General features: G+C 48.2%; 1 protein-coding gene across 1 annotated transcript in view; it reads right to left on the bottom strand.

Annotated features, from left to right (window-relative positions):
- The window catches only part of LOC137300742 (collagen alpha-1(V) chain-like), a 101,742-nt gene that overhangs the window by 41,344 nt on the left and 46,403 nt on the right, over positions 1-13,995 (bottom strand). Inside the window, exons 25-29 of the mRNA XM_067970011.1 lie at positions 12,662-12,769; positions 11,042-11,095; positions 10,628-10,681; positions 9,797-9,850; positions 2,080-2,133 (exon numbers count right to left, since the gene is read on the bottom strand). Of these exons, the coding sequence (XP_067826112.1) occupies positions 2,080-2,133; positions 9,797-9,850; positions 10,628-10,681; positions 11,042-11,095; positions 12,662-12,769 (324 nt within the window). The remainder of the gene's footprint in view (positions 1-2,079; positions 2,134-9,796; positions 9,851-10,627; positions 10,682-11,041; positions 11,096-12,661; positions 12,770-13,995) is intronic.

Here is a 13,995-nt window from a genome sequence, read left to right on the forward strand (position 1 = left end):
CCCCCTGCTCTTTCCCCAAAGCCCTGCAAATTTTTTCCCTTCAAGTATTTATCCGATTCCCTTTTGAAAGTTATTATTGAATCTGCTCCCACCGCCCTTTCAGGCAGCGCATTCCAGATCAGAACAACTCGCTGCGTAAAAAAAATTCTCCTCAGAATAGATTCAAGACCTGCTCCAAAAGCCAAGTGACTCAACTAAAATGGTGGATGACATCCACAAGCTCAGGTTTTCTGGTTAGGTTTCTGGATTTAAACACGCACATTAACCTGGTTAAAATAACGCCAATCGGAAAATCGAGATCATAGAGTTTGTCACAACTAGGCTCAAACCCTTGACAAGTTCGTTGCCCATCCAAAGAAAGGACCTCAGCAACAAAACAAATTGGTAAAAAGGAAACCTTGAGTGCGTTTACAGTCACTGTAACGAGCTGCACCGTCATCACCACCTCATCTCACTGGGTGCAAGTAGATCTTATCTACGACGTGCATTGTTAGATCGCAAATAGTCAATTAAAAACACAGGTCGGAGAAATAATGGACAATACTTCAAGCTAATTGGGTCCAATCATACGGTTGTTTCTCCCAGGAGTAAATCTGTGTAACAGGCTCGTGATCAAACCTCCTGTTATTTCTTACACTCGTTATTCTCCGTCAAAACACATCTTTTTCGTTGCTTTGCTTACATCGTCCAAACGAGTTTGATGCGAGACGAGGAGGATGTGGATCTGTGCCTCACTATCGATTCACCTTCGTCTGGGAGAGGGTCAGGAGGCTCCTCGACTGGTGTCGGCCCTGGATCAGTGAGCACACTCTCACCCCTGGGGCAGGAGGTCATGGGTTCAAGTCCCCACTCCAGAGACTTGAGACAAAATCCAGGCTGATACTCACGGGTCAGTACTGAGGGAGCGCCGCACTGTCGGAGGGTCAGTACTGAGGGAGCGCCGCACTGTCGGAGGGTCAGTACTGAGGGAGCGCTGCACTGTCGGAGGGTCAGTACTGAGGGAGCGCCGCACTGTCGGAGGGTCAGTACTGAGGGAGCGCTGCACTGTCGGAGGGTCAGTACTGAGGGAGCGCTGCACTGTCGGAGGGTCAGTACTGAGGGAGCGCTGCACTGTCGGAGGGTCAGTACTGAGGGAGCGCTGCACTGTCGGAGGTGCTGTGCTTCAGATGAGATGAGATGGATGTCATGGCACTGATGGAAGAGCAGGGATTTCTCCCGTTGTCCTGGACAATGTTTATCCCTCAACCAACACCACCGAAAACAAATTAACTGGTCATTTATCTTCTTGCCACGTTTCCCTGCATCACATCAGTGACTGCACTTCAAAAGTAATTAATTGGCTGTAAAGCGCTTTGGGATGTCCTGAGGACATGAAAGGTGCGATAGAAATCCAAGTTCTTTCTTTGTTTATGTCCTCTTGACAGGAAAGAACAAAACGTCCCTGATGTTGCCGGGCGAAGCAGAATCTGAATCAAGGCTTTCCAATCGACGAGTCGATGAGTCGGTCCTGATCAGAGCAGCACTGGTGCTCGATTAGGGAGAGACTCCTCTCACACTTTTGGTCAAGTTCGTTGGGACCATGCGCACAGTTTTGGGAGGTCCCACCGTGGGAAGGAGATAACCGCCCTGGAGAACGCCCAACACTGATTGATCAGGATGGGGCCTGGGACCAAGGGACTGAGTTATGACGAGAGATTAAGTAAATTTGGGAATATTGCCTGGAGATGAGCAGGTTAAGGGAGGATCTGATTGAGGCGTTTAAAATAATGAGTGGAATCGACAGGGTACAAGGGGATGGATTCTTTCCCCTGGTAGCGAATCCAGAACAAGGGGTCACAAGTGTACAAACCAAACATCTTCACACAAAGGGATGTGAGAATCTGGCAACGCAGTCCCAGGAGGCCAACGAGCCGAAGAGTTTAACTGGGGGTCAGGTCGTTACGTGGTAAGTGATGGTGTGAAGGATTGCGGGGAAAGGGCAGGAACCGAGATTAAAAAGATAGAGCACCAGGGTTATCAAAACTGGTGCACCATGCATGAACTCAAAATGGCCAACTTGTGGGTATCTCCCTTCCTTACCTTTGCCCCTTTCTCTCCTTGTCTTCCCTCAGGACCTGCAGGACCGTGAGGACCCTAAAAAACACCAAAAATAAACATCAGAAAAGGCCTGGTCTTTACCTGAAGGGGAAATCAGGTCAGCTATTGCAATACCCTTCATTAATGCAATGTTTGCAGCTCGCTGCATTGACCTGTCACGAAGGGTTTGAATGGAGATTTACAGCGATAGTGTTCGATGTGTGTGTGTTACAGGGATAGTGTTCGATGTGTGTGTGTTACAGGGATAGTGTTCGATGTGTGTGTGTTACAGGGTTAGTGTTCGATGTGTGTGTGTTACAGGGATAGTGTTCGATGTGAGTGTGTTACAGGGATAGTGTTCGATGTGTCTGTGTTACAGGGATAGTGTTCGATGTGTGTGTGTTACAGCGATAGTGTTCGATGTGTGTGTGTTACAGGGATAGTGTTCGGTGTGTGTGTGTTACAGGGATAGTGTTCGATGTGTGTGTGTTACAGCGATAGTGTTCGGTGTGTGTGTGTTACAGGGATAGTGTTCGATGTGAGTGTGTTACGGGGATAGTGTTCGATGTGTGTGTGTTACGGCGATAGTGTTCGGTGTGTGTGTGTTACAGGGATAGTGTTCGATGTGAGTGTGTTCCAGGGATAGTGTTCGATGTGTGTGTGTTACAGCGATAGTGTTCGATGTGTGTGTGTTACAGCGATAGTGTTCGATGTGAGTGTGTTCCAGGGATAGTGTTCGATGTGTGTGTGTTACAGGGATAGTGTTCGATGTGTGTGTGTTACAGGGTTAGTGTTCGATGTGTGTGTGTTACAGGGATAGTGTTCGATGTGAGTGTGTTACAGGGATAGTGTTCGATGTGTGTGTGTTACAGGGATAGTGTTCGATGTGAGTGTGTTACAGGGATAGTGTTCGATGTGTGTGTGTTACAGCGATAGTGTTCGATGTGTGTGTGTTACAGGGATAGTGTTCGATGTGTGTGTGTTACGGGGATAGTGTTCGATGTGAGTGTGTTACGGGGATAGTGTTCGATGTGTGTGTGTTACAGGGATAGTGTTCGATGTGCGTGTGTTACAGGGATAGTGTTCGATGTGTGTGTGTTACAGCGATAGTGTTCGATGTGTGTGTGTTACAGGGATAGTGTTCGATGTGTGTGTGTTACAGGGATAGTGTTCGATGTGAGTGTGTTACGGGGATAGTGTTCGATGTGTGTGTGTTACAGGGATAGTGTTCGATGTGAGTGTGTTACGGGGATAGTGTTCGATGTGTGTGTGTGTTACGGGGATAGTGTTCGATGTGAGTGTGTTACGGGGATAGTGTTCGATGTGAGTGTGTTACAGGGATAGTGTTCGATGTGTGTGTGTGTTACGGGGATAGTGTTCGATGTGAGTGTGTTACAGCGATAGTGTTCGATGTGTGTGTGTTACAGCGATAGTGTTCGATGTGTGTGTGTTACAGGGATAGTGTTCGATGTGTGTGTGTTACAGCGATAGTGTTCGGTGTGTGTGTGTTACAGGGATAGTGTTCGATGTGAGTGTGTTTCAGGGATAGTGTTCGATGTGTGTGTGTTACAGCGATAGTGTTCGATGTGTGTGTGTTACAGCGATAGTGTTCGATGTGAGTGTGTTCCAGGGATAGTGTTCGATGTGTGTGTGTTACAGGGATAGTGTTCGATGTGTGTGTGTTACAGGGTTAGTGTTCGATGTGTGTGTGTTACAGGGATAGTGTTCGATGTGAGTGTGTTACAGGGATAGTGTTCGATGTGTGTGTGTTACAGGGATAGTGTTCGATGTGAGTGTGTTACAGGGATAGTGTTCGATGTGTGTGTGTTACAGCGATAGTGTTCGATGTGTGTGTGTTACAGGGATAGTGTTCGATGTGTGTGTGTTACGGGGATAGTGTTCGATGTGAGTGTGTTACGGGGATAGTGTTCGATGTGTGTGTGTTACAGGGATAGTGTTCGATGTGCGTGTGTTACAGGGATAGTGTTCGATGTGTGTGTGTTACAGCGATAGTGTTCGATGTGTGTGTGTTACAGGGATAGTGTTCGATGTGTGTGTGTTACAGGGATAGTGTTCGATGTGAGTGTGTTACGGGGATAGTGTTCGATGTGTGTGTGTTACAGGGATAGTGTTCGATGTGAGTGTGTTACGGGGATAGTGTTCGATGTGTGTGTGTGTTACGGGGATAGTGTTCGATGTGAGTGTGTTACGGGGATAGTGTTCGATGTGTGTGTGTTACAGCGATAGTGTTCGATGTGTGTGTGTTACAGGGATAGTGTTCGATGTGTGTGTGTTACAGGGATAGTGTTCGATGTGAGTGTGTTACGGGGATAGTGTTCGATGTGTGTGTGTGTTACGGGGATAGTGTTCGATGTGAGTGTGTTACGGGGATAGTGTTCGATGTGTGTGTGTTACAGCGATAGTGTTCGATGTGTGTGTGTTACAGCGATAGTGTTCGATGTGTGTGTGTTACAGGGATAGTGTTCGATGTGTGTGTGTTACAGGGATAGTGTTCGATGTGTGTGTGTTACAGCGATAGTGTTCGATGTGTGTGTGTTACAGGGATAGTGTTCGATGTGTGTGTGTTACAGGGATAGTGTTCGATGTGTGTGTGTTACGGGGATAGTGTTCGGTGTGTGTGTGTTACAGCGATAGTGTTCGATGTGAGTGTGTTACAGGGATAGTGTTCGATGTGTGTGTGTTACAGGGATAGTGTTCGATGTGAGTGTGTTACAGGGATAGTGTTCGATGTGAGTGTGTTACAGCGATAGTGTTCGATGTGTGTGTGTTACAGGGATAGTGTTCGATGTGTGTGTGTTACAGGGATAGTGTTCGATGTGAGTGTGTTACAGCGATAGTGTTCGATGTGTGTGTGTTACAGCGATAGTGTTCGATGTGTGTGTGTTACAGGGATAGTGTTTGATGTGTGTGTGTTACAGGGATAGTGTTCGATGTGTGTGTGTTACAGGGATAGTGTTCGATGTGTGTGTGTTACAGGGATAGTGTTCGATGTGTGTGTGTTACAGGGATAGTGTTCGATGTGTGTGTGTTACAGGGATAGTGTTCGATGTGTGTGTGTTACAGGGATAGTGTTCGATGTGTGTGTGTTACAGGGATAGTGTTCGATGTGTGTGTGTTACAGGGATAGTGTTCGATGTGTGTGTGTTACAGGGATAGTGTTCGATGTGTGTGTGTTACAGCGATAGTGTTCGATGTGTGTGTTACAGGGATAGTGTTCGGTGTGTGTGTGTTACAGGGATAGTGTTCGATGTGTGTGTGTTACAGGGATAGTGTTCGATGTGAGTGTGTTACAGGGATAGTGTTCGATGTGTATGTGTTACAGGGATAGTGTTCGATGTGTCTGTGTTACAGGGATAGTGTTCGATGTGTGTGTGTTACAGGGATAGTGTTCGATGTGAGTGTGTTACAGGGATAGTGTTCGATGTGTGTGTGTTACAGGGATAGTGTTCGATGTGAGTGTGTTACAGGGATAGTGTTCGATGTGAGTGTGTTACAGCGATAGTGTTCGATGTGTGTGTGTTACAGGGATAGTGTTCGATGTGTGTGTGTTACGGGGATAGTGTTCGATGTGTGTGTGTTACAGGGATAGTGTTCGATGTGTGTGTGTTACAGGGATAGTGTTCGATGTGTGTGTGTTACAGGGATAGTGTTCGATGTGTGTGTGTTACAGGGATAGTGTTCGATGTGTGTGTGTTACGGGGATAGTGTTCGATGTGTGTGTGTTACAGGGATAGTGTTCGATGTGTGTGTGTTACAGGGATAGTGTTCGGTGTGTGTGTGTTACAGGGATAGTGTTCGATGTGTGTGTGTTACAGGGTTAGTGTTCGATGTGTGTGTGTTACAGGGATAGTGTTCGATGTGTGTGTGTTACAGGGATAGTGTTCGATGTGAGTGTGTTACAGGGTTAGTGTTCGGTGTGTGTGTGTTACGGGGATAGTGTTCGATGTGAGTGTGTTACAGCGATAGTGTTCGATGTGTGTGTGTTACAGGGATAGTGTTCGATGTGTGTGTGTTACAGGGATAGTGTTCGATGTGTGTGTGTTACAGGGATAGTGTTCGATGTGTGTGTGTTACAGGGTTAGTGTTCGATGTGTGTGTGTTACAGGGATAGTGTTCGATGTGTGTGTGTTACAGGGATAGTGTTCGATGTGAGTGTGTTACAGGGTTAGTGTTCGGTGTGTGTGTGTTACGGGGATAGTGTTCGGTGTGTGTGTGTTACGGGGATAGTGTTCGATGTGTGTGTGTTACAGGGATAGTGTTCGATGTGTGTGTGTTACAGGGATAGTGTTCGATGTGTGTGTGTTACAGGGATAGTGTTCGATGTGTGTGTGTTACAGGGTTAGTGTTCGATGTGTGTGTGTTACAGGGATAGTGTTCGATGTGTGTGTGTTACAGGGATAGTGTTCGATGTGAGTGTGTTACAGGGTTAGTGTTCGGTGTGTGTGTGTTACGGGGATAGTGTTCGGTGTGTGTGTGTTACGGGGATAGTGTTCGATGTGTGTGTGTTACAGGGATAGTGTTCGATGTGTGTGTGTTACAGCGATAGTGTTCGATGTGTGTGTGTTACAGGGATAGTGTTCGATGTGTGTGTGTTACAGCGATAGTGTTCGGTGTGTGTGTGTTACAGGGATAGTGTTCGATGTGTGTGTGTTACAGGGATAGTGTTCGATGTGTGTGTGTTACAGGGATAGTGTTCGATGTGAGTGTGTTACAGGGATAGTGTTCGATGTGTGTGTGTTACAGGGATAGTGTTCGGTGTGTGTGTGTTACAGGGATAGTGTTCGATGTGTGTGTGTTACAGCGATAGTGTTCGATGTGAGTGTGTTACAGCGATAGTGTTCGATGTGTGTGTGTTACAGGGATAGTGTTCGATGTGTGTGTGTTACAGGGATAGTGTTCGATGTGTGTGTGTTACAGGGATAGTGTTCAATGTGTGTGTGTTACAGGGATAGTGTTCGATGTGAGTGTGTTACAGCGATAGTGTTCGATGTGTGTGTGTTACAGGGATAGTGTTCGATGTGTGTGTGTTACAGGGATAGTGTTCGATGTGTGTGTGTTACAGCGATAGTGTTCGATGTGAGTGTGTTACAGGGATAGTGTTCGATGAGTGTGTGTTACAGGGATAGTGTTCGATGTGTGTGTGTTACAGGGATAGTGTTCGATGTGTGTGTGTTACAGGGATAGTGTTCGATGTGTGTGTGTTACAGGGATAGTGTTCGGTGTGAGTGTGTTACAGGGATAGTGTTCGATGTGAGTGTGTTACAGCGATAGTGTTCGATGTGTGTGTGTTACAGGGATAGTGTTCGATGTGTGTGTGTTACAGGGATAGTGTTCGATGTGAGTGTGTTACAGGGATAGTGTTCGGTGTGTGTGTGTTACAGCGATAGTGTTCGATGTGAGTGTGTTCCAGGGATAGTGTTCGATGTGAGTGTGTTACAGGGATAGTGTTCGATGTGTGTGTGTTACAGGGATAGTGTTCGATGTGAGTGTGTTACAGGGATAGTGTTCGATGTGTGTGTGTTACAGGGATAGTGTTCGATGTGAGTGTGTTACAGCGATAGTGTTCGATGTGTGTGTGTTACAGCGATAGTGTTCGGTGTGTGTGTGTTACAGCGATAGTGTTCGATGTGTGTGTGTTACAGCGATAGTGTTCGATGTGTGTGTGTTACAGGGATAGTGTTCGATGTGTGTGTGTTACAGCGATAGTGTTCGATGTGTGTGTGTTACAGCGATAGTGTTCGATGTGTGTGTGTTACAGCGATAGTGTTCGGTGTGTGTGTGTTACAGGGATAGTGTTCGATGTGTGTGTGTTACAGCGATAGTGTTCGATGTGTGTGTGTTACAGGGATAGTGTTCGATGTGTGTGTGTTACAGGGATAGTGTTCGATGTGTGTGTGTTACAGGGATAGTGTTCGATGTGTGTGTGTTACAGCGATAGTGTTCGATGTGTGTGTGTTACAGGGATAGTGTTCGATGTGTGTGTGTTACAGCGATAGTGTTCGATGTGTGTGTGTTACAGGGATAGTGTTCGGTGTGTGTGTGTTACAGGGATAGTGTTCAATGTGTGTGTGTTACAGGGATAGTGTTCGATGTGAGTGTGTTACAGCGATAGTGTTCGATGTGTGTGTGTTACAGCGATAGTGTTCGATGTGTGTGTGTTACAGGGATAGTGTTCGATGTGTGTGTGTTACAGGGATAGTGTTCGATGTGTGTGTGTTACAGCGATAGTGTTCGATGTGTGTGTGTTACAGGGATAGTGTTCGATGTGTGTGTGTTACAGCGATAGTGTTCGATGTGTGTGTGTTACAGGGATAGTGTTCGGTGTGTGTGTGTTACAGGGATAGTGTTCAATGTGTGTGTGTTACAGGGATAGTGTTCGATGTGAGTGTGTTACAGCGATAGTGTTCGATGTGTGTGTGTTACAGCGATAGTGTTCGATGTGTGTGTGTTACAGGGATAGTGTTCGATGTGTGTGTGTTACAGGGATAGTGTTCGATGTGAGTGTGTTACAGCGATAGTGTTCGATGTGTGTGTGTTACAGCGATAGTGTTCGATGTGTGTGTGTTACAGGGATAGTGTTCGATGTGTGTGTGTTACAGCGATAGTGTTCGATGTGTGTGTGTTACAGGGATAGTGTTCGATGTGTGTGTGTTACAGCGATAGTGTTCGGTGTGTGTGTGTTACAGGGATAGTGTTCGATGTGTGTGTGTTACAGCGATAGTGTTCGATGTGTGTGTGTTACAGGGATAGTGTTCGATGTGTGTGTGTTACAGGGATAGTGTTCGATGTGAGTGTGTTACAGCGATAGTGTTCGATGTGTGTGTGTTACAGGGATAGTGTTCGATGTGTGTGTGTTACAGCGATAGTGTTCGATGTGTGTGTGTTACAGGGATAGTGTTCGATGTGAGTGTGTTACAGGGATAGTGTTCGATGTGATTGTGTTACAGCGATAGTGTTCGATGTGTGTGTGTTACAGCGATAGTGTTCGATGTGTGTGTGTTGCAGGGATAGTGTTCGATGTGAGTGTGTTACAGGGATAGTGTTCGATGTGTGTGTGTTACAGGGATAGTGTTCGATGTGAGTGTGTTACAGGGATAGTGTTCGATGTGTGTGTGTTACAGCGATAGTGTTCGATGTGAGTGTGTTACAGGGATAGTGTTCGATGTGTGTGTGTTACAGGGATAGTGTTCGATGTGAGTGTGTTACAGGGATAGTGTTCGATGTGTGTGTGTTACAGCGATAGTGTTCGATGTGTGTGTGTTACAGGGATAGTGTTCGATGTGTGTGTGTTACAGGGATAGTGTTCGATGTGTGTGTGTTACAGGGATAGTGTTCGATGTGTGTGTGTTACAGCGATAGTGTTCGATGTGTGTGTGTTACAGCGATAGTGTTCGATGTGTGTGTGTTACAGGGATAGTGTTCGATGTGTGTGTGTTACAGCGTTGGTGTTCGATGTGTGTGTGTTACAGCGATAGTGTTCGATGTGTGTGTGTTACGGGGATAGTGTTCGATGTGTGTGTGTTACAGCGATAGTGTTCGATGTGTGTGTGTTACAGGGATAGTGTTCGATGTGTGTGTGTTACAGGGATAGTGTTCGATGTGTGTGTGTTACAGGGATAGTGTTCGATGTGTGTGTGTTACAGGGATAGTGTTCGATGTGTGTGTGTTACAGCGATAGTGTTCGATATTTTATACTCACCCTCTTTCCTGGAGGACCGGTAGGCCCGGGCTCACCAGTTGGCCCAGGAGAACCCTAGGAAAGAAAAGGTGAGCTTAGATTCTTCATTCAGGGGATCGTACACGGAGTGTCACAAGAACCTGTGCCAATTTTGTGCCCGAATTCTCCGTTACGTTATACAAGAAACCAGGCCTCCTCTGCATCCATCACCAGCAACCTTGCATCTCATCGTGTCCATCACAACTCACTCTCCATCGTCAACACTTTGTCTAAAACACCAGGCGACAGATTTCCGTTTGAACTCCATCCCTGGAGATCAATTTACTCATTTGGGCCCTTTTTTCCTAATTTATTGCCAGGCTTCTGTACCAGGACAAGTTCCCTGCCCCCCAGTCCTGGGCCCCGCAGTCCTGGGCCCCTCAGCCTCTCCGCCCCCCCAGTCCTGGGCCCCTCAGCCTCTCCGCCCCCCCAGTCCTGGGCCCCTCAGCCTCTCCGCCCCTCAGTCCTGGGCCCCTCAGCCTCTCTGCCCCTCAGTGTTGCTCTGCGTGGTTTGTGCAACACACAACAATCCACCTTTGATCTGAATGGAATTCAGGAGGCCAGGCCTGCTTCTCCTTTCTCTAGCCCAGGCGCACTGAGGCCAGTTGCAGCTTCCCTCTCCTGGTGCCTCGCCTGAGCACAGACTGGGAATTGCCATTCTGAGATATTCTGGTCTGAACAGCTCCATTCCCCATTGGGCTGTCCCTTCACTCCTTGACCTTGGGGCCAGTAGTGGATCCACTGGTTCCCAATCCTCCTACAAACCAAGCTGTGCGTTCCCAAGTGTCTGTTGTTGATTAGTGTATAACTCACGGTCTGACCAGGTTCACCATCTTCTCCCTTCTCTCCTGACGGTCCATCACGACCCTGTTGAGAAATAAGAGTCCAGGTTATGGGGAGCTTGGGGCTGTTTCATATCTTTCGAAGACAGTCAATGTTTTATGTTCTCAAATTCGACGGTGCAGCACCTGTGTAGAATTCCAGTCGTAGCTCCATGCGTTGGAACAAACTTTCTAAATAATCAATACTTTTTGATCCTCGAGTTCAGAGCATCAGTCAGTCAGTCACAACAGAAAAACACAGGCTCCAAACCACAACCTATAATTTATGGAGTGTGTTTAAACCCCGGGGATTTGATTAATGCTCTGAAGGAGTTTATAGGAGAAGTTTAATCGATTATTTTACTAAACGGCAATTCTCTCTTAACTCTCTTAAAGTCTCTCTTACCGGAGGGCCGGATTCACCAGGAGGACCAGGGTCACCAGGGAAACCCACCGGGCCCTAAACAAAGGAACAAAAAAAGCAGAATGTCAGTGACCTCACAAACTCCAAGTGATGATCAGGAGAGAAGAGGGTTTACACCAAGGACTGGTGTCTGGGTGACCCCACGTTTGGAGTTAAAATCCTGAAGATTGTAGGAGGGAGAGAGGAGTTAGACAGAGGTCACGTGAAGGAATGAGTTCGAGTGGGAGGTGGTGTAACGAGAATTGATTAAAGCACAGTGAGGATGCAGGGAGGAGCGATACAAAGACAAGCTCTGGGAGCAAAGCAGAGGAAAATTGGCCCTTCACGCCAATCTTTACAAATCACTGGTTAGGCCTCAGCTGGAGTATTGTGTTCAATTCTAGGCACCGCACTTTAGGAAGGATGTCAAGGCCTTGGAGAGGGTGCAGAGGAGATTTACTAGAATGGTTCCAGGGATGAGGGACTTCAGTTATGTGGAGAGACTGGAGAAGCTGGGACTGTTCTCCTTAGAGCAGAGAAGGTTAAGGGGAGATTTGATAGAGGTGTTCAAAATAATGACGGGTTTTGATAGAGCCAGTCGGGGGAAACTGTTTCTTTTGGCGAGTGGGTCGGTAACCAGAGGTTATAGATTTAAAATAATTGGCAAAAGAACCAGAGGGCAAATGAGAAATATTTTCACACAGAGGTTTGTTAAGATCTGGAACACTCGACCTGAAAGGGTGATGGAATCAGATTCCACAGGAACTTTCAAAAGGCAATTGGACATGTACTTGATGAGGATTAATTTGCAGGGTTATGGGGAAAGAGCAGGGGAGTGGGACTAATTGGACAGCTCTTTCAAAGAGCCAGCACAGGCACGATGGGCCGAATGGCCGCCTTCTGTGCTGTAAGATTCTATGATTCTATTTAAACCTATTAAAATAAAAATGCTCCGATGAATTTTTTTAAAATGAGAAGCCTGTGTGAGGGGCTGAGATCGGGGTCGCCAACCCTCCCGGATTGTCCTGAAGTCTCCAGGAATTAAAGATTAATCTCCTGGACTCTGTTGTGAGCAAATACCCAGGAGATAAATCACAGAGGCACTGAAAAAATTGTGGTTTTTTTCATTTTCTTTGAACGCTTCTGTCTATTAATTCTAAAAATATTGGAGATGGGAAATAGGCTGTTTGACTGACAGTCAAGAATCATCCAATTGGGGAACAAAGAGTCAGTTTGCTTTCCAATTGGCCGTGGGACGGTGGTGCCCTGCAAGATGGATGCGTTGGGCGACCAATGGCGGGAGCGTTGGGGGGGGGGCGGGGTGGGAGGTCATGTGATGAAACCTCCTGGAATACGTCCAACCAGAGATGGCGACCGTAGCTGAGACTCAGGGCTGAGGAAAGCTCCGGAAGGTTGAAAAGGAGAGGAGGTCGGAGGTTAGGGACCAGCGATTAGGGGATAGCGAGTTTGGGGCCTGAAAGTCTGTAGATTGGAGGGGGAAGGGAGGGAACGATTGGCCACAGGCTGCGGCTACTGGTTGCAGCTTTAACAAGAATGGGTAGCAAGAAGGACCAGAGGAGGAAGTGAGTGTGAGGTGGCTGGCGGAGACGTTCAGATACTCACAGGGCTGCCCTTAGGACCATCATCACCAGGAGGACCTTTAGGACCTGGTGGTCCTGCAGCACCAGAAGGTCCAGATTCACCTTTCTCACCCCGTTCGCCTTTCGGTCCCTGCGGAGGATTCAGAAAACTCTTTAGCTGCACAGAATCAGACAGTCGAACGGTGCCTCGTCCTCCTTCAAATCCACATATAATTGAACACATGGAGTCATGGGATGGGGGAGGGGTGGGGGGGGGGGGGGGATGTGTGGGGAATCCCACCGGTCACTGTGACAGTGACCCCCACCAGCGACCATTTCCTCTATTTGGCAGCGACTTCAGCAATTATCCAGGCCGACACTCCCAGTGCAGTACTGAGGGAGCACCGCGCTGTCGGAGGGTCGGTACTGAGGGAGCGCCGCACTGTCGGAGGGTCAGTACTGAGGGAGTGCTGCACTGTCGGAGGGTCAGTACTGAGGGAGCGCCGCACTGTCGGAGGGTCAGTACTGAGGGAGCGCCGCACTGTCGGAGGGTCAGTACTGAGGGAGCGCCGCACTGTCGGAGGGTCGGTACTGAGGGAGCGCCGCACTGTCGGAGGGTCAGTACTGAGGGAGCACCGCACTGTCGGAGGGTCAGGACTGAGGGAGCGCTGCGCTGTCGGAGGGTCAGTACTGAGGGAGCGCCGCACTGTCGGAGGGTCAGTACTGAGGGAGCGCCGCACTGTCGGAGGGTCAGGACTGAGGGAGCGCTGCGCTGTCGGAGGGTCAGTACTGAGGGAGCGCCGCACTGTCGGAGGGTCGGTACTGAGGGAGCGCCGCGCTGTCGGAGGGTCGGTACTGAGGGAGCGCCGCTCTGTCGGAGGGTCGGTACTGAGGGAGCGCCGCACTGTCGGAGGGTCAGTACTGAGGGAGCGCCGCACTGTCGGAGGGTCGGTACTGAGGGAGCGCCGCACTGTCGGAGGGTCAGTACTGAGGGAGCGCCGCACTGTCGGAGGGTCAGTACTGAGGGAGTGCCGCACTGTCGGAGGGTCAGGACTGAGGGAGCGCTGCACTGTTGGAGGTGCCGTCCTTTGGATGAGATGTTAAACCGAGGCCCCGTCTGCCCTCTCAGGTGGATGTAAAAGATCCCACGGCCACTATTTGAAGAAGAGCAGGGGGAGCTCTCCCCGCTGTCCTGGGGCCAATATTTATCCGTCAACAACATCTAAAAAACAGATTATCTGGTCATTTAACTCATTACTGTTTGTGGGATCTTGCTGTGCGCAAATCTGCTGCTGCGTTTCCGACATTACAACACTGACCACACTTCAAAAGCACTTCATTGGCTATAAAGTGTTTTGGGATGTCCTGAGGTTGTGA

The sequence above is a fragment of the Heptranchias perlo genome, chromosome 31 (assembly GCF_035084215.1).
Source record: "Heptranchias perlo isolate sHepPer1 chromosome 31, sHepPer1.hap1, whole genome shotgun sequence".
NCBI classification, from domain to species: domain Eukaryota; kingdom Metazoa; phylum Chordata; class Chondrichthyes; order Hexanchiformes; family Hexanchidae; genus Heptranchias; species Heptranchias perlo.